This window comes from Podarcis erhardii (genome assembly GCF_964252035.2).
Source record: "Podarcis erhardii genome assembly, chromosome: 13".
NCBI classification, from domain to species: domain Eukaryota; kingdom Metazoa; phylum Chordata; class Lepidosauria; order Squamata; family Lacertidae; genus Podarcis; species Podarcis erhardii.
Genome location: NC_138502.1, coordinates 49,232,745 through 49,260,461, shown reverse-complemented (window position 1 = coordinate 49,260,461; position 27,717 = coordinate 49,232,745). Strand labels below are relative to the sequence as shown.

Here is a 27,717-nt window from a genome sequence, read left to right as displayed (position 1 = left end):
AAAACCCCTCTAGTCTAAGAGGATGGTTGTGTTTATTGTAGTCAACCATGCTACAGGCATCATCATATGACATCACAATGCCAGTTAGCTTTTCTGTCACAGTTTGAGTAGTGAGCTAACAGCTACCTCTATGGCCAATCCTTTGCTGCAAGAGAGCAGAGATACAGAACAATACATTAAGATGAGTCCCACGCAGCCCCTCTGCTCAGAAACCCCACAAAGCGTAATGGCACTTACTCACAAGTCAGACCAAATAGGGGGACAACCTTAGGGTGGAATTATACCCATAAATTACACTACATCCCAAGGCTGCTCAGCTGGTGTTAAGATGGAGCTGTGCCAGCAGGATTGAACACACCAGGAGAACTCCACTAGCATATACACCCTGCTGACAAAGTTACGTTTCCCCATCAAGGAATGACTTTACCAAAGCTCTCCCTTGAAGCTCTTTCAGTGTTTTCACACATATATTGCTGCAATACTCTTAAATAAGTAAATCAAACCCTGATGCCCACAACTGAAAATCCAAGTAAGAGCATGGAAATTGTTGCTGCTGAAAGAGCTGATGTGCAGATTAGATAAGTCAGGAGCACTATCTTACCTTACCTTTCCCACCCCGACCTGGCCACAGTGTTCCATGCGACGGTCACCTCCAGGCTTGACTACTGTAATTCGCTCTATGCAGGGCTGCCCTTGAAGCTGTCCCAGAAACTCCAGCGGGTGCAGAATGCAGCAGTGAGGCTCCTCACGGGGTCTCTGCCATGGGAGCATATTCACCCAGTGCTTTCCAAACTGCACTGGCTCCCGGTGGAGTACAGGGTCAGATTTAAGGTGCTGCTTTTGACCTTTAAAGCCCTTCATGGCCTCGGACCCTCGGACCTACGGGACCGCCTCTCCCGGTATGCCCCACGGAGAGCCTCAGGGTCCATAAATAGCAACACCCTAGTGGTCCCGGGCCCTAAGGAAGTTAGATTAGCTTCAACCAGAGCCAGGGCCTTTTCAACACTGGCTCCGGCCTGGTGGAACGCTCTGCCTCATGAGACCAGGGCCCTGCAGGATCTGATTTCTTTCCGCAGGGCCTGTAAGACAGAGTTGTTCCACCTGGCCTTTGGCTTGGAGCCAATTTGATTCCCTCCCTCCCTCTCTTTCTTTTTTCTTTTCCTTTCTCCTGCGATGAGACTACATTTTAATATTTTAATGTTTCAATATTTTAATGTTGTATTTTAATGTTGTTTTTAAGTTGTAATCATTCAACTTGTTTTTATTATTGCTTGTTAGCCGCCCTGAGCCCGGCCTTGGCTGGGGAGGGCGGGGTATAAATAAATTTATCATTATTAATTATTATTATTATTATTACTGATGTGCACCCATTGGATAATCAGGAGCACTGCAACGACTACTGCAGGGGACAATAATTTTCAGCTGTAGTACCAACTTTGTCCTGCTCCAAGTCCTTGTAGTAGTGGGAGCCAACTAGGAATGGCCACTCCCAGGAACCAGTATGTGAAGAGGAAGCAAACAATGCAGGAATCCATAGAAGTCATCTCCTTTTGGTATGGATGTCCGCCCCGCTTTGATTGATTGATTGTTGAAATTTGGCAGGACATAGTGGGGATCAGTGATTGGCATGCCAATTTCCAGGTCAAGAGCATACACACAGCTGGTCTTCCCATTCAACACTGCCTCTGCCTGTCTCTCATGTTGCAATATCTCAGCTATGAAGTTGGAACAAGCACTGTGCCTAGTAATATGCCATACAGAGATCTCAGAGGGCTTTTTAAAGTGAGAGGAGACAATTTTTTTTAAGTGTACACTCCCTCAGGGGACCGTGCTTTCTCAGTAAAATGTTAACCATATACTGTACTTGAAGAACTGAAATAATGGGATCTGATGCTCAACTGGAAAGAGCATGGTTTCACCTGCCAAAATGCATAGTGGTACCTCAGGTTACAGACACTTTAGGTTACAGACTCCGCTATCCCAGAAGTAGTACCTCAGGTTAAGAACTTTGCTTCAGGATGAGAACAGAAATCGCACCACGAAGACGGTGCGGCAGCAGGAGGCCCCATTAGCTAAAGTGGTACCTCAGGTTAAGAACAGTTTCAGGTTAAGAACGGACCTCCAGAACGAATTAAGTTCTTAACCTGAGGTACCAGTGTACAATGTATTACCATCCTCCTTTCATTTTCTCCTTGCATCATATACAAAAATATTTTTTAAACCTACTAGCAGTCAGAAAAGAGAATGCTTTCCAAATATCCACAGATATAACACAGTCTTCTGGTGCCACTCAGAGCTCCACTTAACAACGTTTATTGTTTTGGATACAGCTTCTTAACAAAGCAGTTATCTGGTAGCAACAGCAAGTAGAGAGAGCTCCCTACTTCCAAGAAAGTAATCATGTGCTACAGTCCTTCTTGAGCTATAGCACCTGGTACAGACAGCAGAAGGGATCCAAGAAACAAAGACAAGGGAACAAAGACAAAGGCATAAAAATCCCTTCTAAGATGGTTTTCCCACCTTTTCCTATTGCCATGCCTAGAACAGGCCAGAAACCTCCTTCCAGTGGCAAAGGCAGAAAATGGAAATGGAGCCGGGGGGGGGGGCTTGTCTCCCCATTAAAGTATCTCTCAAAAGGTTTTTACCTTCCTGCCAGTGGTGGAGAAAACCCACATCATGCAACCCAATTCTCCCCTACAGAAACCTCGGCAGAAATCAATGTTTCCACACCTTTCTAATGTACAACTTACCCAGAATCCTCCTGGAAACCTTCCAATTCATCTTTTTGTTCTGCTAAGGTAGACTCTAAATCCAAGTAGGTACCATTGTGAGACAGCTGCAATGTGCAGTCATCAAGCTGAAAAAGAAGAGAAAACACTGTAGTTCGCTGTATCAGTTTCAAGGCCTCCAGCCTCCAGACCAGCTTACATACAATTTAGCACAAACCCTCAGATTGTTGCTGCCCCGGTCGAAGCACACATTCACAGTGTGACGCGGCAGCTAAAAAAGCCAATGCAATTCTGGGCTGCATCAATAGGAGTATAGCATCTAGATCAAGGGAAGTAATAGTGCCACTGTATTCTGCTCTGGTCAGACCTCACCTGGAGTACTGGGTCCAGTTCTGGGCATCACAGTTCAAGAAGGACACTGACAAACTGGAACGTGTCCAGAGGAGGGCAACCAAAATGGTCAAAGGCCTGGAAACGATGCCTTATGAGGAACGGCTAAGGGAGCTGGGCATGTTTAGCCTGGAGAAGAGGAGGTTAAGGGGTGATATGATAGCCATGTTCCAATATATAAAAGGATGTCACATAGAGGAGGGAGAAAGGTTGTTTTCTGCTGCTCCAGAGAAGCGGACACGGAGCAATGGATCCAAACTACAAGAAAGAAGATTCCACCTAAACATGAGGAAGAACTTCCTGACAGTAAGAGCTATTCGACAGTGGAATTTGCTGCCAAGGAGGGTGGTGGAGTCTCCTTCTTTGGAGGTCTTTAAGCAGAGGCTTGACAACCATATGTCAGGAGTGCTCTGATGGTGTTTCCTGCTTGGCAGGGGGTTGGACTCGATGGCCCTTGTGGTCTCTTCCAACTCTATGATTCTATGACTTAATACCAGTACCTCAAATTCCCCCAGAGATGTTGGGCTAACTGCCACCTACTCCTCTAAGAAAACTTTAAACAGTAGGAACAGAAGTTACTGTTCCAAGTATATAGATGCTAGGTATAATTCAGAGGTTATCGCAGGGTGGTTTCCTGAGACAACCAATCCTTTTCACGAGAGCAAAAAATCTCAGTGTGTTTCTGTCACCCGCACCTTCTCGCTCACTTTTGATCACCTGCATATTTCTTTGTGGAACTTGACATTTTATTCAACGGAGAGAACCACTTCTGCTCTTGTTTACCAGATCACTTTATTGTTGGATGAAAGATAGGAAGGTCAATATTCTTCTCATAGGTCGAGGCTGATTGTTTCTTTACACACACGACACTTACCGTATTTTTCGCACCATACGGCGCACCCAGTTTTTAGGGGGGGAAATCAAGAAAAAAAATATTTTCGCCCCCCAGCCCCAAAGAGCAATGTACAGGCTGCACACAACCTCTCCCTGCCGGAGGGGTTGCGCGCAGCTATGGAAGAAGGCAAGGCAGCGAGCGGGATGGATCCCGCTCGCTGTTTTGGCTTCCCCTTTAGCTCCGTGCAGCCTTTCCCTCCCGGGAGACACTGCGCAGGGCTAAAGAAGCCATAGCCCTGTGCAGCCTCTCCTTGCGGAGGGGTTGTGCGCAGCTATGGCAGAAGCCTGCATTCACTCCATAGGACGCACACACATTTCCCCTCAATTTTTGGAGGGGGAAAACTGCGTCCAATAGAGTGAAAAATACGGTAATCACAATTTGTTTTCCTCACCAACAGTTAATTATTAAGTCATGGTTAATTATTCAGCGGGACGTGGGTGGGGCTGTGGTCTAAACCACTGAGCCTCTTGGGCTTGCTGATCAGAAGGTCAGCGGTTTGAATCCCAGCAACGGGGTGAGCTCCCGTTGCTCTGTCCCAGCTCTTGCCAACCTAGCATTTCAAAAGCACGTCAAAATGCAAGCAGATAAATAGGTACCACTCTGGCGGGAAGGTAAACAGCGTTTCCATGCGCTCTGGCTTCTGTCATGGTGTTCCATTGCACCAGAAGCGGTTTAGTCATGCTGGCCACGTGACCTGAAAAGCTGTCTGTGGACAAACGCTGGCTCCCTCAGCCCGTAAAGTGAGATGAGCGCCGAAACCCCAGAGTCGTCCGCAACTGGACTTAACTGTCAGGGGTCCTTTACCTTTAACTTTAAGTATTCAGACATAAGGATTAGGCTCCAAACCTGGATGGGAAATCACATGGGATCACAAACCATGGTACATGATAACTATGATTAAGTGTTACGTCTGGACCATGCAAAACCTGATCAAAGCAACCTCTCTGCTTCCAGGATGAAAAGCAAGATTCTTTGGCATCTCCTTGTACATGTTTTCCTGAGACAGAGCTTAGTTCAGCAAATTAAACCAACACTTTCAAAGTAAATTTAAGATCTTAACTGGGATTATGTGTGCGCCAGATCTCTATCTCAATTGTTTGTTAAAAAAACAAACAAAAATTAAAGACACTGTTCTTTCTACACAGTAGTATAATATTTGGCTCATCTGACATGTGCAATTAAGTAGTCGAGACAGGCCTTCCTCTACAAAAAGGAAACTTGAATGTATGAATGCCCAGGCAAATCAGAGTTCAGAGGTTTATAGCCTGCTATCAATGTTTTTGCAAACAAACTGAGCTCCGAAGAGGCCTGGGCACACATGATTTTAACCATACCCTATTAGAGATTAAACTCCTATTCCCATGTTCGCAGCAAAAGAATGCCAACATAGCATGTAAAAGGAACAATGGACTCCTGAATGTTAGGTCCAGTCGCAAACGACTCTGGGGTTGCGGCGCTCATCTTGCTTTACTGACTGAAGGAACCGGCGTACAGCTTCCAGGTCATGTGGCCAGCATGACTAAGCTGCTTCTGGTGAACCAGAGCAGCACAAGGAAACGCTGTTTACCTTCCCACCAGAGCGGTACCTATTTATCTACTTGCACTTTGACGTGCTTTCAAACTGCTAGGTTGGCAGGAGCAGGGACCAAGAAACAGGAGCTCACCCCGTTGCGGGGCTTTGAACTGCCGACCTTCTGATCGGCAAGCCCTAAGCTCTGTGGTTTAGACCACACCCCTAACATAGCCTGTACGACAGCTGATATATTGTGCACACACAATTACAATTTTTCAGATAAGTTAGTCATTGATCCTGATCACACTTTTGGACATTGTAAATCTTCATATAGAAAATTCCAGAGAAGTTATATATGGAATCAGAAAATGTAAACCCGTCTCCCCATGGTGTTAGGAATCAAAATCTAGAAGGAATATAAATATTGGATTATGCACATTTTTCTTTAGCATCACCAAGCTTCCAACCAAACCAGTTTTGTGGCTCTAGCAAGTGTAAAAATTGATCGCCTTCCTAATGAGGCAATCGCCTGGGTGAAGGGCCATTAAGGGGAACAAAGTAAAGGGGCTCTGTGGGAGATGGCTGGTGGGTGGGGGCCCTCCCTCAACTCTTAGATAGTTAGAAAGGCATAGCCAGAGTTTAGAGCAGAGAGTAAAATGTGACCTAGAAGGCAAAAACATCAATCTGGGAACTGAGAGAGACGCAGCAATGTTTGATTTCTCTTTTAATCCAAGGTTGCAGCAAGGTCCTCCTGGGGTGTTAATGTTGTTGGGAATTCCACTCCACCCTTGAGGCAGATATGTGGGATTGTTACACATCACATGTCTGTTCACATTCCAGCACAGATTGCTGGAGTCCCGTGAGCGGAACATCCGCTCTGCATTGCTTTTGTGTTCTCTCTCTGAGAAGAACAACAAGAAGAGAGGTTATGTTTTTCTTTGTCCTGGTTTATGTATAATAAATGCGTAGTTTAGTATAGTATCCATGCCTTGACCCTGATCTGTTGTGTGTTTACTCTGCTGAGTAATGTGTACTCTTGCATGCACAGTAGCATGAGTCGCAGACGCATGTCGGAGGAAGATGACTGGTGGATCTCTGCAGTGGCAAGGCTGAGAAGGGAGACGCTCTGGCTGGGACCAAGCCAGATGGCTTTCCATCCCATGGTTCCGACCCCTCCATCGTAGGCTCAAGTTGTATATACAGTGGTGCCCCGCAAGACGAACGCCTCGCAAGACGGAAAACCCGCTAGATGAAAGGGTTTTCCGTTTTGGAGGCGCTTCGCAAAACAAATTTCCCTATGGGCTTGCTTCGCAAGACGAAAATGTCTTGCGAGTTCCTGCGGTTTCCCCCCCTCTTTCCCCCCCTTTTCCTAAGCTGCTAAGCCGCTTATCAGCTGATCCGCTAAAAGCCGCTAAACTGCGAATAGCGCTAATCCGCTAAGCTGTCAATGGGCTTGCTTTGCAAGACGAAAAAACCGCTATACGAAGAGCCTCACGGAACGGATTAATTTCGTCTTGCGAGGCACCACTGTATGTGTAAATAAACCATATATCATAAAAGAACCACAGTCCCTGGTGTGTCTCATTTCCAAAAGGAAACATGAACCCTGGGTGAGCTTCTGGAACCCATGGAATCTCACACCGCTCAGAGATTGCAGTGGTGTGTAACAATGCATACAATGCAAAAATGAGACATGCGAAAACTGCATGTGCTGTAATCCCTTTTTCAGTTCTTGGGGGACAGCGGGGGATCATGATCACCACCCTTTCTCTATTCTCTCCCTTTATTTTTGACCAGCATTTGCAAGTAGTGTTGCTAGATGCAACTTAAACCATATAAAAAGGCCCAGGTTTTGTTGCCTTTGCTGCAATGCGCTAAGAGTTTTGTGGCCCCTTATAGAATAATATATTTATTATGGTACAGACTTCTGTGGTCCAATACATCAGATGCATGAAATGTAATCCTAAATTGACAAGCGTAGCTGAGGGTGGAAGAATGCAGGGGCTTGAGGTCAGAGGGAAATGACATGTCTGCTGCTTTTGGGGGGTTTTCCCTATGACTCATTCCCCTTCCACAATGTACACCTCACACATCTGATGAAATGGACTGCAGCCTGCGAAAGCCTATGCCATACTACATTTTTCATGGAATTGCAGAGTTGGAAGGGACCACAGGGATCATCTAGCAGTCCAACCTCCAGCAAAGCAGGAATCTTTTGACCCAAGTGGGGCTCAAACCCCAAAAACCCTGAGATTAAGAGGTTTGTTAAGGCTTTAAGGTGACACAAGACTCTTTTGCTGGTTTTGAACCATATAATTCAGGCTTGTGATGTTTTTTGAACCAAGACCAAATGCTAGTTATTTTGAAGCTACCCAGCCACTGATAGGGTGTTCTTCCAACCAGAAATGCTGTCAAACCTAGAACAAATGAATGGATACGAAACCAGATCCTTAGAGAATTCACAGCTAATAACCAGGCAAATAGCTGTATAATTCCTCAGTAGCCTTGGGTAACAAACTGAAATTGTAAAGACAAAAAGGCACCTCTAATTGGATAACAACTCTTCCATCACTAGGGTGATTAGAACGTCTGCCCACAAATTCAGTTGTGTAATTTGGGGAAAAGAAGCTTGCTTTCTAACAGGCCTATACCTTTCCAAAGAACTACAAAAATGGGGAGGGCCCTGGGTGTCACAGTGAACAAAACCACAGCTTTCCCAGACTTTAAATGAATTGCTTTACTTTCAAGTTGAATGAAATGTTTTCTGTTTCTTACATCGTTAAGTAAGTATTCCAGTTTCAAAGTACTGGATCTGATGGTGTGATGAGCATAGAAGAGAAAACTTTCTTTTGGAAGGGGTAAATTAATTCCTCTTCTTAATATGGATCTATTCAAGTAAAAGAACCAGAAGTTCTGAAAGTGTCTCTCTGATCTCTAATGCAACCTTAAATTGAAACTTGAAAAGGTTAAATTGAAACTTGAAAAGCTTTTCAGTCTTGTCTATCCCAAATGTAGACCTCACATGCATTATTAGGTATATCCCTAGAATTTAATGTCTGCACATAAAATATATGTTGCACAATATATGAGGCACTTAAGACTAACTAACAAGTTTATCATGGGATAAGCTTTCATCTCTGAACATTGGCCATGCTGGCTTGGGCTGGTCAAGAGTCTGTGAGAATTAAGCTTAATGTATGCAAAATGCGCCCAATGATCATTCACAAGACCAGCTATCAATGATAATGCAAACACCCTAATGCAAACACTTGGCAAACACTGCCAAGTTAATTAATCCCTACCTTGGGGTAGAAAACCATTATTGCGCCTCAATGCAGAGATTACATAATTGTATTTTTTTTAATTAAAAAAAAATCATCTTGAGAACCACATTTATTTACATTTATCAAGCAAATGAAACTCTGCATAAAAGACCCAACAACCACAATGGCACAATAGCTGAAATAACGTAATATTCTCTCTTGTTACAGAACTAATTTAGAGGGAAACTGATGGTCTCTCTCACACCTGAATTGCAATTTTTTCCGAATTGTAGCATATTGGGCTTGGGTGTCGTTATACTGTCTTATTAGCATGAAAAACAAAACTACTCCGTTCTGCAAAAAAAGAAAAAGAAAAAAAGGCATCCCATTTCATCTTGATAACTAAGAATTGATGCCTAAGCCACGCCGCTGTGGCAATTTCCCAAAGTTTACCATACTAGAGCTCTGTAGTAGGAGTCCTATTGTGCTTCCACTATTGTATTATCACAAGCCTGGCAGTGACTAACAACGAATGTAATCAAGCCTTTAAATACTACATTCCCCGCCTCCAAGTTAAACAGTGAAAGTAGCATTAGTTCCCATGTTTTAACCATTGTTTGCCCAGTTATGGTGCTGATTCCAAAATATCACTGCCTACGGGCACTCCCAACTACAGATGAATTACACTTCTTGATAAGTTGTAACCTGGTAGTTTCACACTGGACTCTCCCCTTGGAAGGTTTGGGTTTTTTAAGTTCTTTTCCTCCAAGGCCTCTTCCTCTACCTGTGATACGTCAAAGTGTTACACTCAGGACTCACAGGCATGAGGTTCCTGAGAAATTCCATTAGGAATTCCCCATCTGCTCTTCAAATGCCCGATGGATTGTTGCATAACAGAGAGCAAGGACTTCTTCTCTGTGGGCCCACAAGGCATGACACGATCTAATGACCTTAAGGTAGAGGGGCTTAAGCTGAGAGGGTGACTGGGCGTGGGGCGCGATGGCAGCGGCCGGGCCAAGGGCAATGGTGGGAGTGAAGCGGTCAGTGTTTACACTGTGAAGGTGTGGTGAAAACAGGCATGGTGGCAGATGGTGTCAAGCACTCCACGATCCCCTTCTGCAAGATTGCTGGGGAGGAAGTTGTGCAGCTCAAGGAAAAGAAGGTTGTCTCCTCAGAGGCGGATGCTGTACCAGAGGTCAGCAAACTTTTTCAGCAGGGGGCCGGTCCACTGTCCCTCAGACCTTGTGGGGGGCCAGACTATATTTTTTTTTTTGGGGGGGGGAATGAACGAATTCCTATGCCCCACAAATAACCCAGAGATGCATTTAAAAAAAAAGCACACATTCTACTCATGTAAAAACACCAGGCAGGCCCCACAAATAACCCAGACATGCATTTTGAATAAACGCACACATTCTACTCATGTAAAAACACGCTGAACCCTGGACCATCTGTGGGCCGGATTGAGAAGGCCTTAGTTTGCCTACCCATGCTGTAGGCTGTGGTCTGCACGGCCCTTGTCATGGTGGGCTGATCGAGAGCTGCCTGCGGAGACCCCTGCCAAAGACTACAACAGCCTCAGCCCCTTCCAGGTTTCCAAGATCCTGGCTGTGTAGGTCAAGGCAGAAGGAATCAACCTTCTGCTTCTGGGCAAACCGGACACTGACAATAACTGTAAGCAGGCAGGGCAACTGACCACAGCATTTCATGACTGGCCTCAGGGGACATTTGCTTCAGAAGTGACTCTGAAGTGAAATTGAATGGGGGTCTAGAAATGATGCACCTGAAGCTGCCAGCAGTGGTGACCACTGACCTGCGTCTGAACAAGACACACTATGCCACCCAGCCTAATATCATGAAAGTCAAAAAGAAGACTGAGATGGTGAAGCCATCCAATATTGGGGATGTTATGGGGGGGGGGACTGCTCCTTTATCCCTTACGGAGTACCCAAGAGCCCATATACAGTCCTTTTGTAGGTTCTCTATCGGCAGGAGAAAACAACATAGACCAACCAGAGAATATTGAGAAACAAAGCAGCTAGTAAGCCAGATCTTTATTAAAGCTGTTGCAACAGGGCGCTCTCCCCCACACACGGGGGGGGGGGAGGGAGGAACCCCGAGCCTTGCATGCAAGCCCTTATTAGACATTTTAAATTGCCCACCCTGGAATCCAAGACCACCCCCAGAAACATCATACATACATCACAGAAGGGGTGTAGCCCAAGACCACCCCCCAGATACATCAGAGGAGGGGCAGAAATCTGGGTGTGTTGTTTCTTCCTGTCTGCCAGTTTAAATGTAAATGTAAAGGGACCCCTGACCATTAGGTCCAGCCGTGACCGACTCTGGGGTTGCGGTGCTCATCTTGCTTTACTGGCCAAGGGAGCCGGCATACAGCTTCCGGGTCATGTGACCAGCATGACTAAGCTGCTTCTGGCAAACCAGAGCAGTGCACGGAAACGCCGTTTACCTTCCCGCCGGAGCAGTACCTATTTATCTACTTGCACTTTGATGTGCTTTCGAACTGCTAGGTTGGCAGGAGCAGGGACCGAGCAACGGGAGTTCACCCCGTCGCAGGGATTCGAACCGCCAACCTTCTGATCGGCAAGTCCTAGGCTCTGTGGTTTAACCCGCAGCGCCACCCACGTCCCGTGTCTGCCAGGTTACCCGATTGGATTACCTGGCCACTCTTTTGTTATGATAACTACTCAATTCCTGAATCCAGGTCACAGGTCACAGGCTCGCACCCTATTCATATCTTAAATGTGCCCTTTAGACAGGATTTGTGAAAGAGACAATGGGGAGATTTCCCATTTCCTTTGACCTTGCAGAGAAATATTTGAGGTCATTTTGGGAGAGAGAAAATGGTTTCAGGACTTTTTTGTGGGTTTCAGACATGTGGCCCACACATCTGTATGTGCTTTATGAACATCTATTTTTTATATATAAGACCTTAAAATTATTATAACACAGGGTCGATTTTACCCCACTGTCAGGATGCTGTCAGCAGCTCTCGGCTAGTTGCCCAGGAAAGTATAAAGACAAGGAAAAGTTTCTTACAGCCCTTTTTTATTTCAGTCTTTACAGAGAGAGGCTACAGAACCCAGCCTCTTGGATAATGGTGTTGTCCCGAGTGAATCTCCACCCCGTCTCTCCCATTTCCTCATCCGTCACTTCTACGGGTGCCGCTAACAGCCCTCTGTCTTTGAGCTCTTCGCTCTCCTACTTTTAAGGCTCGCCAGGTTCTGGGAGATGGAGGGTCTGGAATGCTGTCTAATGACAACGTCTCAGCTGGGTGTTGTTCCGGCTGTCCCACGATTTCCCAGCTTTCTCCCTCATCTGCCTCTGAGCTGCGACCTCCCTCAATTCCCTGTCGTAAAACTATCCTGTCTTCCTCCTCCCTGGAAGGTTCAAAATGGGGAGACAGTCTCCACCATTCTCCCTCTGCCCAGTTCCTGACACCCATGGGGTGAAGATGGTGAGCATGGAGGACCCTCCCCAGTGTAAAGCTGGAGTCAAAGTGGAGATGGTCAAAGATGCAGTTGCTTAGCTCAGTGGGGATGGAGATTCAGAGCACTTTCCGCATAGCAATGCCCTTGCCATTAAGGCTGTTCATCAACTAACACTATCTGAAATCACCACTAGCTATTCAGCTCCTTTGGTACAGCCTTTTAACAAAGAGCCTAGAGTTATTATCACCCAGTTTAGAAGCATGAGTAAGTTGTCCTCTAATGCATTCATCAATTACCAGGGAAAGGGCAGCAGGGGTATCTATATCTTATTTCTGTAATTGCAGGTTGCTTTACACTGCTTTTAATCTTGTGTTGTAACGCTGTGCTGTAAAGTCTAACCTGCCCCGGGACTGCAGGGTGAAGGGTGGGTAATAAATTATAATAAAATAAAATACTTCCAGAGATATGGAAGGTTCGGTTGCTCAGGGAAAAGTCACACAGGACTTAGTGAAATCCAAGGAAAGGTTGCCTTTAACAGTCAATTTTGGAGTGTTCCTTATCCTAGGCTTGTTTTCTTTGAATTGCAAAACTAGCCAGCTCTAAGCAAGGGCTTGTAACCTGGCTTTACCTCTACAGAAATAATGCTGATTTCTCAGTTGGTCAGCTATAAAAAGAAATTGGGGAGGGAAAACCCTAAAAATCTGTGACCCGTTTTCCCCTCACAAAACGCAGCTCTTACTGCTAAGCAACAGAAAATGTTCTAGTTTCCTTCTATTCTGCAGCTCCTTTTAAACAGAATGGGTTTTTTTGGGGGGGGGGCTGGGGGAGTGAGGACAAAAGGCAGCAGAAGACTGCTCCTCACCAGATACCTGAAGAGAATTAAACCCATTTTTTTCCTGCTTTCAGCAAGGATAATAGAAATTCCACATTGGCTTTGAATAAAACTAACTCATTAGCCCCAGCTTTGTTCGTCTGTGTGTGTGTCTGTGTGTGCGCGCTTTTGCGGTCCTTTAGCTTCAGGCTGACCGACTTGAGAAAGGAAGAGAGGAGGAGCTGGGGGGGGGCAAAGCCATTTGCCTCAGACACATGGTAGCCACATGTATTTAAGTACCACAGAGGCCTTCAAGCATCTCTCCCCTCCACCCACTTACTCTCCCCCCCCCCCCGCCAACCCCCTCGAAAAGCAAAAACAGGCAGATAAATCAACTGAAAAGGAACACACTTGTTGCCATGCCAACGGAAACTTCAGGGAACCTTTTTTGTTTGTCCTAAGAAGTCTTTTCAGGGCCCTGTTTTAAACCCCATGTGCATATGGGAATTGAGGAGGGGGGTTTATTTTCCAGCATTCAAAAACAAAGAACAACAACAAACAAGGAAAACCCAGAGCTGCTTTCCCCCACCTAAAACCCACTGCTTTTCTCCCCTCTGTTCTGTGCTTCCTATTTTAGTGTACTTCGCATGAATGAAAGCTCCTCCTGGCAGCCAGTCCACCATGCATTTCAAAGGCATAAACTTTGCACCATCCGAGAAACAGGAAAAGCAGCCAGTGGGAAGTGCCAAGGGGTTACCACCACCCCATTTATAAAATACAGGTGGACCCAACTCCCAAACATGCAGTTTCATCCTTCATTTTTCAAGCCCTGAAATGATCAGGCCTGGCAGCTTCCTTAAATGGAAGCCCACGGTTTTTATACAATTGTCAGCTTTCAGCTGTCCACTTTCAGGGAAGCTTCCCCTCATTGATTTGACTGCTGAGGAGGCCCTAAGCATCTTCATGCGCTGCAGAGGATTCCTGGGAATCCAGGGAGGCTGAGTGCCGGTCCATGTGGGGTCAGAGGTCAAGGCCTCTTGGGTATTGCCATCGCTCCCTCTCAACTCATCAATAGCAACTGACAAGCCCTCTTTCTGGGAAACGTCTCCTTCATTACTGATCTTCCAACTGAGGAAACTTTGGAAGCCCAACAAGGCTGTCAGAACTTGCTTTGAACCAAGCAATCTAAATCATGCAAGCATGAACCCAAAATTTCCAAACACCTTCAGCAGGTTACAGATCCACTTACTGACTTGCTGAATCAATCCTATTTTAGGTAAACATAAAGGGACCCCTGACCATTAGGTCATCGGCAAGCCCTAGGCTCCATGGTTTAGACCACAGTGCCACCCGCGTTAACCCCTTCCTAATTCTGAAATGTGCAGTGTTAAAGAACATTCCAAAGGTTCTGAAACACCAAACATCTGCCTTATATTCGGGCATAGGATTTGATCAGTTTTAGGAGAAGTTTATACTGTTCTCGCTGCTTCCTTCCCTTGGTATTTTAAAATCAATTTAAAGGACCCCTTTTCTTGGGGAAAGGCTTGATTGAGCTAAAACATTTGCCCATGCATTTCTTTTCTGTCTTGTGTGGGCACTTAAAAACAGCCATTTGTATGCTAATCGGCTTCACTCCCTCCCCTCCTCAAACCATTTTATTCTCCGCTGGATGCACAGATAATATCACAATAATTTCCTTGGCAACCGACAGAAAGCATGCAAACCTACGTCTTAGAAGCATGACCTCCTCTTCCCCTCCGCCCCACCTAAAGTCACATGCACAGAGCCCCTGAAAGTTAGCACAATCTTAAACATAATGCCTCAGTTGCTGGACCCAAGAGCTGTTCCTTTCCATGAAAGTTACAATTCTGGCAACGATTCTGGGTCTGGCAAAACCCCAGTCCTTGAGTCATGTGAATGAGACAAGATGTAATAAAAGAGGCTGGGAACATTTTATTGATTCATATTTTATATCCATTTTGAAAGAGAAGTCCAGGGTGGCTTAACAAAGGCATTGTAAAATAAAATTGACTTCAGCAAGTCTTGCCTCTTCTCTTTCTCCAGCTCCAAGCTGCAGGGCAGCTGGCTGCTGATGGATAAATCCTGTGGTCTGCAATGGTGGTGCTTGGCATCCGTCTGCCTTGGGAGACAGTGGAAGAGTGTCCCTTTGGGGGTGAAGTCAAACCAAAATTACCAAGACCAGATTAAGACATGGCTAACTGGGCAGCACGCAATGATCCATAGTCTCAAGGAGCCCACAATCATTCCATTAAAAGGTAAACGTAAAAGACCCCTAACAGTTAAGTCCAGTCATGAACAACTCTGGGGTTGCGGTGCTCATCTCACTTTACTGGCCAAGGGAGCCAACCTTTGTCCGCAGACAGTTTTTCCAGGTCATGTGGCCAGCATGACTAAGCTGCTTCTGGTGCAACGGAGCACCGAACCCAGAGCAGCGCACAGAAACGCGTTTACCTTCCTGCCAGAGCAGTACCTATTTATCTACTTGCACTTTGACGTGCTTTCAAACTGTTAGGCTGACAGGAGCTGGGACTGAGCAATGGGAGCTCACCCCGTTGTGGGGATTCAAACCTCTGACCTTCTGATCGACAAGCCCAAGAGGCTCAATGGTTTAGACCACAGTGCCACCCGCGTCCTTGCATTCTAGAGTCACCTCCCAAATGCCACACATGCATTGAGTTCTTTGTTTCCACCATAAAACGCACAGCCTAAACTCTGCCTGGAGGTGGGGCGAGTGAAATTCCAGAACCTTTTAAATAAATATTTTTCAGCCTGCAGGCCACATTGAGGGTCATATGTACAGCACACACACACACACTTAGCAAGAGAGCCTGCACTGCTCCCAATTCTTCCTCACCATCTCCGGTTTCCCTTTTTCTGTTTCCATGTTGTGGCATGAAGTATCCTGGCTGTTGTTATTACATACAAAATCTGTGTTTGGCATTTCTTTACGCCTTCCTGTCTGTGTCCGTAACTCGACAGCCACAACAATGGTTTCATCACTAATATTTCCTTTAGCTCTTCCTTCCTGACTTGGTTGCCATTTTGCCATTCCATAGAGTCTGATGCTATTAGATTGCCATTTTTGTAGTCTTCTCTTCACGCGATGTTATAACGGAGAAGTCTGAACCCTCCCAAACACAAATTTCCATACTTCTCTCAAGATCTGGAAATTCATGTCTTTATTCTGCTTCTTCATGTATTTATGTACAGCTGTCTCTCATCTTTTTGGCCAATCACGCTACACCATTTTTGGCTTGTCAATTCCCAACAAGCTTTCAAATTCAGCCTTTCCTCTACAAATCTCCAAACCTACTGAAGGAGCATCAAATCTGCATACAATCTAATGAAGCATATGTAACCCAAGGTACCACCGTATATCCTTCCAGTCATAGAATCATAGAATCATAGAATCATAGAGTTGGAAGAGACCCCAAGGGCCATCGAGTCCAACCCCCTGCCAAGCAGGAAACACCATCAGAGCACTCCTGACATATGGTTGTCAAGCCTCTGCTTAAAGACCTCCAAAGAAGGAGACTCCACCACACTCCTTGGCAGCAAATTCCACTGTCAAACAGCTCTTACTGTCAGGAAGTTCTTCCTAATGTTTAGGTGGAATCTTCTTTCTTGTAGTTTGGATCCATTGCTCCGTGTCCGCTTCTCTGGAGCAGTAGAAAACAACCTTTCTCCCTCCTCTATGTGGCATCCTTTTATATATTTGAACATGGCTATCATATCACCCCTTAACCTCCTCTTCTCCAGGCTAAACATGCCCAGCTCCCTTAGCCGTTCCTCATAAGGCATCGTTTCCAGGCCTTTGACCATTTTGGTTGCCCTCCTCTGGACACGTTCCAGTTTGTCAGTGTCCTTCTTGAACTGTGGTGCCCAGAACTGGACACAGTACTCCAGGTGAGGTCTGACCAGAGCAGAATACAGTGGCACAGTCCTTCCTTTTGTGGGTGGGTTTTTTGTTATTTTTCTAAACTGAGTGGAAGAGGGATGACAAACTATTCTCAAGACTATGTCCAAACAGCTTAATGCATATCCCTGTCTCTTATCCCTGATTTTTACTCCATGTCATGCATGCAGGATCTCGCCCTAAATGTCAAAAAGGACACTTCCCACTCCTCCACTTAGGAATTCCATTCACCACCGAAGGCTTAGAGGCCCTGAGCTGAGGAGGGAGAATAAAAAGGCTTCCTCGCAAGTTTTTTAAACTGCATCTGCCCAGCTGAGCCTTGAAGAAAGCACCCTGCCAAAGCAGCGGGAACTTTTGTTAAACCTCTGGTGATTTGCACTGTTGTCAACAGCACCTCTTAAAGGTCTCCTGTAGCTGCACAGAAATGCTAGAAAGCATGGCTTCATCAACTCCAAGCCCCAGATTTGGAGCACTTTACATCTTAGGTTTTTACAGCAGTGCTAGAGTTCTGAGGCATAAACTTCCCCTAATTAGTCTCCCATATTAAATATCTGTCAAAGAAAAATAACCGACATGCCACAGAAAGCTAACTCTGAAGCCAAATGCCCTCACCTACAGAACACCAACTAACATAAAATTTAACTACACTCTCAAAATTTATATGTGCGAGTTTTTGGTGTGTTTTTTTTTAAACTTGAGTAGTTATCAAATTAATGCCTACATGTTAGGACTTTTATGGCTGGTTTCCAGCCTTAAAGTGCTTTACAGATTAAGAGCTCACTCATATAAATACTTAATCATGCATACTATCAAAACACAATAGTAATTTAGACTCCAAATCTTTGAATGAATAATCTCTTTACAAACAGAACTACTCCCTGCCTATGAAGATAAATACGCAGAGTGTTTCCGCAACTAAGGTACCTCTCTGTACGTCAGGATTTCAAGCACATTTTCAAAGGACGTAAGGAAGACAATATACGACACTACAAAATTCCTGCCTTTGATGCTGACTTTCTCTGCTATGCATGAGTGAAGCCAAAGTAGCTCCTGTAGCTTTGGGATATATTCCCCCAAACAGGATCAAGGCATAATATTTGGCTACCACTAGAGCTGTGTTTCTCAACCAGTGGACCTTGGGCCACTTTCAAGTGGACCTCAGTGCTGCAGCCTGTCCAGTGCCTCATTCCCTGGCCTGCCCCACCTTCCAGCCATAGCCAGTTGGTTGCACCAACTGTAGCACCAGCAATTCCTTGCATGCTGAGTAAAGGTGGCCATAAGATAAAGAAATTCAGAGAGGGAGCAGGGAAGGAAGGCCTCTAAGGGGAAAGTGCCCAGGTAGGCATTGTTGGGAAATTAGAAATTGAAATAAAAGGTTGATATTTCAATTAATTAATTAATTAATTAATTAATTAACAGAAAGGAAGGGGGTAAGAGAAGAACCCTGCTATAGGAGGAATTAATGAACAGAAACGAGGAGGAATGAAAGGAACTGGCTGTTTGGGAGAGGTACAAGTTGCGTGTGAAAGGAAAATGGGAGAAGAAATTGCAGGGGATGGATGAAAAGTGCTTCTGAGGAGCGGGTGGGAAGGGGACACTATACAGTGGTACCTCGGGTTAAGAACTTAATTCGTTCTGGAGGTCCATTCTTAACCCGAAACTGTTCTTAACCTGAGGTACCACTTTAGATAATGGGGCCTCCCGCTGCCACCACACAATTTCTGTTCTCATCCTGAAGCAAAGTTCTTAACCCGAGGTACTATTTCTGGGTTAGCGGAGTCTGTAACCTGAAGCGTGTCTAGCCCAAGGTACCACTTTACAAGAAAAAGCCTTCTGCACTTAAGTCTGTGGATCAGCAAATTCTGCCAAAAATTGGGAGGCTGAATCCCAACACTTCAAGAGCAAATGTCTACTTGGCTTGAGAAAGAATAGGTACATGAAGTATTTGGGACAATTGTTGTTTCTGTGCTGCTAGGAGTACATATGCCCAAAGGGATTTCTAGTTAAGGTGAGCTATGGAGCCAATAGTGATGTATGGAAGTGAGAGCTGGACCATCAAGAAGGCTGATCGCCGAAGAATTGATGCTTTTGAATTATGGTGCTGGAGGAGACTCTTGAGAGTCCCATGGACTGCAAGAAGATCAAATGCATCCATTCTTAAGGAAATTAGCCCTGAGTGCTCACTGGAAGGACTGATTGTGAAGCTGAGGCTCCAAGACTTTGGCCACCTCATAAGAGGAGAAGACTCCCTGGAAAAGACCCTGATGTTGGGAAAGATTGAGGGCACAAGGAGAAGGGGACGACAGAGGACGAGATGGTTGGACAGTGTTCTCGAAGCTACAAACATGAGTCTGACCAAACTGCGGGAGGCAGTGGAAGACAGAAGTGCCTGGCGTGCTCTGGTCCATGGGGTTGCGAAGAGTCAGACAGGACTAAACGCTAAACAACAACAAATGGAGCCAATTTAATAACTTTCAGTGTTACTTAGCACCTCTTCTCTGATGCTAATCAGGCTAAAGGAGGGGAACATCATGACTCCTGTAAACAAGCTGCTAAAGGAAAGGGCAAATGTGATAATGTCTTTATAGAACAGAAACACTTTCTATGTTTTCTGACATCTATTTCTTTCTTTCATTCACAGCAGAATTAAACTAGATGTTAAAGATCACTTCTTGCAAAAGCCTTTGACTAAAGTAAAAATAAATGAATATCAAAGGGGGGGGGATGGGTTTTCTCCAGCTAAGCCATCAGACCAACTGAATCAATGGGCATGACCAAGACCATTGAATTCAACTGGCCTACTCAAGAGTACCGTATGTCTTAGTTGGATACTACCTATTGTTTCTGCTGCAGAAAGGAACTGGCACAACACGATTTTCAAAGACTAACTTCAAGGAAACATTTATTCTAAAGACCTGCCCACACCAAAGCCTCAGAGCAGGTAGAAAAAACAAGAGCCAAATAAAAGCAGAATAGCATTCAGTCATAGTCAATCAAACTTTGTTTTGCTTTTCAACTTAACCTTGCCCTCCAAAAGGCAGCACAAACAAGAAACTCCGACCAGACTTTGAATTTTGCTAATTTTTAATGGAGGGAATTTCATGATTTGGGATAGGGGAATGGGGGAAGTGGTGACTGCTGGGAATATCTCTCTTTGGTCCTACTTTATAGGTCACACTCAGGCTGAATCATGAAAAGTGGCCCCACAGTCAATCTCAGAGACTGTAATTAGGGGTGAGCAGAGGCTCCCGGTTCTGCTTTGGCACAGAGCAGAATAAATCTGTTCCACTTCACCAAAACTCTGGAACTGTTTCTGTTATTCACTTGACAATCACTCCTCTGTCTGCTCAACAAGCTTTCAGGTTCAGGGGGAAGTCTAGCATAGCCAGGGGACCGTGCTAGATCACCATCATCCCAGCATCTGAAAAATTCAGATGCGGACATCGCAAGCAGTTCCTTAACTTTTATTAAAGTTAGTGAATGGGAGGTATTTCTCAGGTTGTCAGAATGGAGGCTGTGGTCTGTGCTCTATGGAAAATGCACCCAAGAATGAAAAGGAGAGGGTTTGTGTTTTTAAAAAGGGGGAGCATGTATTCATGACTGGCAGTCATATTTGAGAATTCCTGGAGAACAGGTGAAGTCCTGGCAGACTGGAGGAGGGCAAATGTTGTCCCTATTTTCAAAAAGGGGAAAAGAGAGGACCCAAATAATTACCGCCCCGTCAGTCTGACATCAATACCAGGGAAGATTCTGGAGCAGATCATTAAGCAAACAGTCTGTGAGCACCTAGAAAGAAATACTGTGATCACCAATAGTCAGCATGGATTTCTGAAAAATAAGTCATGTCAGACTAACCTGATCTCGCTTTTTGACAGAATTACAAGCCTGGTAGATGAAGGGAACGCAGTGGATGTAGCCTACCTTGATTTCAGCAAGGCATTTGACAAGGTGCCCCATGATATTCTTGTAAAGAAGCTGGTATAATGCGGACTTGACTATGCTACCACTCAGTGGATTTGTAACTGGCTGACTGACCAAACCCAAAGGGTGCTCATCAATGGTTCCTCTTCATCCTGGAGAAGAGTGACTAGTGGGGTGCCACAGGGTTCTGTCTTGGGCCCTGTCTTATTCAACATCTTTATCAATGACTTGGATGATGGACTCAAGGGCATCCTGATCAAATCTGCAGATGACACCAAACTGGGAGGGGTGGCTAACACCCCAGAGGACAGGATCACACTTCAAAACGACCTTGACAGATTAGAGAACTGGGCCAAAACAAACAAGATGAATTTTAATAGGGAGAAATGTAAAGTATTGCACTTGGGCAAAAAAAATGAGAGGCACAAATACAAGATGGGTGACACCTGGCTTGAGAGTAGTACATGTGAAAAGGATCTAGGAGTCTTGGTTGACCACAAACTTGACATGAGCCAACAGTGTGACACGGCAGCTTAAAAAGCCAATGCAATTCTGGGCTGCATCAATAGGAGTATTGCATCTAGATCAAGGGAAGTAATAGTGCCACTGTATTCTGCTCTGGTCAGACCTCACCTGGAGTACTGTGTCCAGTTCTGGGCACCACAGTTCAAGAAGGACACTGACAAACTGGAACGTGTCCAGAGGAGGGCAACCAAAATGGTCAAAGGCCTGGAAACGATGCCTTATGAGGAACGGCTAAGGGAGCTGGGCATGTTTAGCCTGGAGAAGAGGAGGTTAAGGGGTGATATGATAGACATGTTCAAATATATAAAAGGATGTCACATAGAGGAGGGAGAAAGATTGTTTTCTGCTGCTCCAGAGAAGCGGACATGGAGCAATGGTTCCAAACTACAAGAAAAAAGATTCTACCTAAACATTAGGAAGAACTTCCTGACAGTGAGAGCTGTTCGACAGTGGAATTTGCTGCCAAGGAGTGTGGTGGAGTCTCCTTCTTTGGAGGTCTTTAAGCAGAGGCTTGACAACCATATGTCAGGAGTGCTCTGATGGTGTTTCCTGCTTGGCAGGGGGTTGGACTCAATGGCCCTTGTGGTCTCTTCCAACTCTATGATTCTATGATTCTAGACAACACATAAACAATGAGATTTCACATCTTGAAGGATCTTGATTACGTTGTGCAGAAAGTCAATGTATTTGATGTTTTTGTGCACTACTACAGAACATTTTCTACATGCACTAGGTTCTCAGTAATCACCCTAATCTTCAGGCAGTTTGTAGCCAATCTGTAGCAATCGCATTAACATTAGAAGAAGAAGAGGAGTTTGGATTTGATATCCCGCTTTATCACTACCCTAAGGAATCTCAAAGCGGCTAACAATCTCCTCTCCCTTCCTCCCCCACCACAAACACTCTGTGAGTTGACGTGTATTCTTTAATACATATGCCACTTATCATATGTACTTCTTTGCATATTTGCATTTCAATGTGATGGATATATTTTAACATTCAGTGACTTGGAGCATTATTTTTCTTGCGTTAATGGTTAAATTACATGCAGCAGTCTATTTGGTACTGCCGCTAGCTAAATAACAGGTATGCCCAAGAGCATTGCACTGTTTCTGTTACTATTACAACTGTTGCCCTTGTTACCTGGCGAGCACACACCAAACTTATTAATGTGTTATTGGTGAAATGGATAGCTACCTCAGAGAAGCATAGTCAATGTGACAAAAAAAAGTTCACCAGGTTCCAACTCTATGATTCTAGGTTTTTTCAAGCTCATTGGACAGTGGAAAACTTAGTGTAATCCACTGTCTAACAGTTCTTGTTGTCAGAAAGCTATTCCTGATGTTTAGTCGGAATCTCCTTTCGTGTAACTTGGATCCATTGATTTGAGTCCTACCCTCCAGAGGAGGAGAAAACAAGCTTGTTCCATTTCCCATGGGACAGCACCTTAGGGATGTGAAGTCAGAGAGAAGAGACCCCTTTCACTGGCAGTAACTTGTACACAGAGCCTCTCTTTCCACCAGGGATCACCACTGGATTGGATTAAAATTGATTTAAAAGAGGGAAGTGGCAACACCTGAACTATCTTTGGCTGAGGGCAGACATGGCCAAACTTGGCCCTCCAGCTGTTTTGGGACTACCATTCCCATCATCCCTGACCACTGGTCCTGTTAGTTAGGGATGATGGGAGTTGTAGTCCCAAAACAGCTGGAGGGCCAAGTTTGGCCATGCCTGGCTTACAATAGCTGTCAATTTTTCCCTTTACGTGCGAGGAATCCTATTTGGAATAAGGGAATTTCCCTTTAAAAAAGGGAAACGTTGACAGCTATGCTGGCTTAGAGCTTTAGAGGTTATACTCAGCATGGTTTTATTATTATTATCAATTTATTAGACTTGTTAGTCACTTGTTAACCAAACGTCTCCAAGCAATTTACAGCACATTTTAAAACATGAATATAAATACATTATACCATAAAAAACTACAAAACACACAATAACAGCAACAGGAAGCTTGGTAGCATAGTATTAATAAAACAGTGTTATCTCAGTCTATCAAAAGATCAGGAGAGGGGAGAGGTAAGCTTTTATCTGCAGCCAAAAGCGAAGGTACCAGGCAGACCTCGCTGGAGAGAGCATTCCACAGATGGGAAGCCACGGCTGGAAAGGCCCTGCCTTCTCACCACCCTTTGAGCCTCCTTCAGAAGGGGGACCTAGAGAAGGGCTACTGGAAAAAGGTCTAAGGGTTTGGGTAGGTTCATAACTGGGAGAGTGCCACCTCTCAGTACAGTGTTTGGGAGAACATGCTGGAATAAACTTAACCACATTTTAACAACCCCTTTAGCAGGCAATATGGCCTAAAATTATTTTGAAAATGGGTAAGGAGCAGCAAAAATATTGTTCATGTGCGTCATAGAAGGGGCTTTAGGTTTTTGTTTTTTTTAAAATTGCTTTTTATTGGGTTAGCAATTTGTAAAGACTGTGACATTTTCACTGGTTTAAGTTTCTGAAAGCGTCGTGATTTTTATTTATTTACTGTAAGCAAAAAACAGGTTTAAAGTGTGCATCTGGAACAGTCATTGTGGTTCACTTAATTATGTTTATAGAACAGATTAAACTGATCTATATCATTATCTATAGGATACTCTCCCAATTTCTCTGAGCGCTGAGAAGGGATTTAGTGCTTACCTAGATTTGGTTTCCTTTGGAAGCAGGTCACGGCAAGCTTATGGCATTTGCTACTGTTCATATTTATTTACAAGTATTGTAACGTAGGTAAAGGGGCAACTTAAACACACCAGCGTTGAGACCCACTGCCCCCCATCAGACCTCCAGAGAGATGTAAACTGCCAGAACCCAGCTCTATTTCTTTTTATGCACCCCACTTAAAAACTGTATCCTTTTTTTTCTTTTGCAGACCCCCAGATTATTCCATCCATTTCTATGTTACCCCCCCCCCCCAGATTGAGAAATATTGTCAAACAAATAGCTTCCATGAGACACATCATCCTGGGGCTTTTGAGATGAAGCAACCCACAGCGAAAGTCGTCAGTTTCTGAAGCACGACAAGCTTTGGAAACCATCGTTTAAAATATTCATGGGAAGTTTAGCAGCCTTGCTTTACAAAATTAGCATTCCACGCACAGAGGACCATGCAATATGGAGATGACTTATTTTATATTCTTATTTTACATGGTGCAAACACATCAGTTTCCCACTAAGAGAAAGGACGTTTTTCTTTAGACGCAGTGAAGTAAAACTGATAATCATGTTCTTTGTTCCCTTTAGGAAGCCCTGTTCCCACATTTGGTTGCCAGAGTTCAACTCTTTCTGAAGGAAAACAACACTCTCTCCTTTTCTTCTTTGAAAAGCAAGCAGTCCGGCTAGCAGAGTGCCCTCAAAAGAAAAGAAAAGAAACAGATTGAAATTCTACTCAGCTTTCTTCCTGTTATACCAGGAGGATTTACAGCTATGGTGACTGTGTGCATCAAGAAATGCTTTTAACGAGTGACCATGGAAACAAATGTACAGGAAGCTGCATAGGACCAAGTCAACGCTCCTTTTTGCTCTTTTTATTTAATTAACGCTAACAAAATTTGGCCTGTATTTCCCTTAAGGCAGGACATGTACAGAATCCATGACCATCTTCGTTACAATCTTGTTTGTGGCGACCGAAACACTGTGAAGCATTTCTGATTTGGTTTTACATTCGTTTGCTTGCCTTAAGCAAACAAACTTTGTGGACTGTTTGTAGTTGCCAACTAAGAAGGATCCAGGAACTCTAGTTACATATGCACTAACATTTCACAGGTGAGAACGTGCACAAACACACCTATATTCTTACACCAAGGGCCACTGCCTGAGCCCTCCTTCCACCTAAACTTCAAAACACACACACACACACACACACACACACACACACACACACACAGAGCATTAAACAGTAAAACACCTTTCACGTTAGCCCAGATGAAAAGAGGGATATATACATCTATGTATTTGCACCTCTATTCTAAGACCAGTCCACCCCCTACCACCCCATTACCCATGAATGAAGGCTTTTCTCTGAATGCTATCAATGCCACCAGAATATGTGGTATTCATTTATTCTGAAATAGCCTACAGTGTGCTGCCTTTTGAAAATCCCACAGACTTCCCATGAAGCAAAAGAAGCATGAACAAGAAAATCAGGACTGTCCCTAGTAAATAGAAATAGTTGGGGTACCTAACACTGCTAATTATTCTTTGCTGCCTGCTAGATCTACCCTGGTCCGGTTTTTATAGCACGGTGCGCTGGTAAACGGACTATGCAAATTGAAACAGTGTGAATATGTTGGAATAGTTCACATGCAATGCCAAAGCATTCTCTCTGTTGGCTATGGCTGTTGTTTAGTCATGTCCGACTCTTCGTGACCCCATGGACCAGAGCATGCCAGGCACTCCTGTCTTCCACTGCCTCCCACAGTTTGGTCAAATGCATGCTGGTAGCTTCAATAACACTGTCCCACCATCTCGTCCTCTGTCGTCCCCTTCTCCTTGTGCCCTCCATCTTTCCCAACATCAGGGTCTTTTCCAGGGAGTCTTCTCTTCTCATGAGGTGGCCAAAGTCTTGGAGCCTCAGCTTCACGATCTGTCCTTCCAGTGAGCACTCAGGGCTGATTTCCTTCAGAATGGATAGGTTTGATCTTCTTGCAATCCATGGGGCTCTCAAGAGTCTCCTTCAGCACCATAATTCAAAAGCATCAATTCTTTGGTGATCAGCCTTCTTTATCGTCCAGCTCTCACTTCCATACATCACTACTGGGAAAACCATAGCTTTAACTATGGTATAAACTCCATATCATGATTTCTGCTCCATATATATAGGCTAACCAAATTTTTATGCACCATCCTCCCTGAGAATCCCCATACGGAAACAGAGCAATGGCTTGGAAACTCAGATTATTACCCTTATTATATATTTATTTATACCCCACCTTTCCTCCTGTCAGGAACTCAAGGCAGCTGTTCACAGATAAGAACAGCTAAAAACATAGGAAAAATAACAACTTAAAAAGCAATTAAACATTGATAGAATTGAAACTATATACATATGTACATATAAAATGCCTATTAAAAATATACAGGTGATTGCAATAGAAACATCACAGTACCAGCCCGTTCCTTAAAAACAGGCAGTTTCCAAAAGCTTCTTGGGGTAAGAAAGTCTTCAACTGCCATTGGAAGGATAACAAGGAAGGAGCCAGTCTAGAACACGAGCCTAGAACTCTCCTTCCTGACACGCACGTTTTCTATGTGTAGAGAGGCACATTCCGTCACAGAAGTCTCCACCTGCAGTCTGAAACGACGTAGCCCAAGCCCAGGCTTACCAACTCATCTGGTGTTTATGAGAATCAGACTCTATAGACTTTTGCTAGAATTCTTTGTTGGGTTAATAAGCATTCTGTGTCTGGGGATTTCAACATCCCCAGTGCTTCTCCAAAAAGAACAGAAAACAAAAACAACACAAGGAGAACTAAGCAATTAGTTTCAGTGGTGTTTGGGGAGGAGCAGGGGTGGGGGAGAACCATATGCACATTTACTTAAACCACTTCAAAGAAACTTGGAGCCCACTTCCTTTAGTGCTCACAGACTACCAAGGACTGTCCCAGCAAAACCAGTCAAAGGTCACATCTTTGAAGAAATGTTCTGACTCCACAGCAAAGCCTTGAAGGTTCCATGTGCGCTAGGCCAGCACTACTTATGACTCACCAAACTAAACACAGCCCATCCGATGTGGATTGTGGCCTGTCAAATGCCCGACAAGCCCTGTTTTTGAAGTCCCGGGCACCACAGAAGTTTTACGGGGTCCTTCAAAGCTAATCCAAAAGGTTTTCCATGCACGTGGTAAAGTTCTGTGGGTATGGACAGCTAACACAAAGCCACCTTCCATTCTCTCTGATTTGCTTCCTGTTGAAGAGGGGAAATGTACAACAGCTGCTGGGTGCCCAAACCCCTGCATAAGCTAGCGGCAGGGGTTGAGGAATGAGAATACAAATCCAAAACACACACAAGCCACTGAAAGCAAAGAACAGCATCTGCAGCTGGATGCACATTCCAAAGAACATCAGATTTACACCTATTCCAAAGCACATGTAAATTTCAGTTCCTAAAACCAAGGATGTCAAACTGACTCGGTGAAGTTTCCTCGGATACGTGAGGCTACGAGGCAGGAAAACTGAAATAATATAGGGAGTTTTCCCCATCAGGAGGTCCAGTGAGCAGCCATATGTTACTTCTGGCCT

At 44.6% G+C, this 27,717-nt stretch overlaps 1 protein-coding gene across 12 annotated transcripts in view; it reads right to left on the bottom strand.

The window, feature by feature from the left end:
- Positions 1 to 27,717, bottom strand: part of FHOD3 (formin homology 2 domain containing 3) — a 366,192-nt gene that overhangs the window by 311,284 nt on the left and 27,191 nt on the right. For all 12 annotated transcript variants that reach the window (XM_081836232.1, XM_081836231.1, XM_081836221.1 and 9 more), the window contains exon 2: positions 2,751 to 2,857. In XM_081836232.1, coding sequence (XP_081692358.1) covers positions 2,751 to 2,857 — 107 coding nt within the window. The remainder of the gene's footprint in view (positions 1 to 2,750; positions 2,858 to 27,717) is intronic.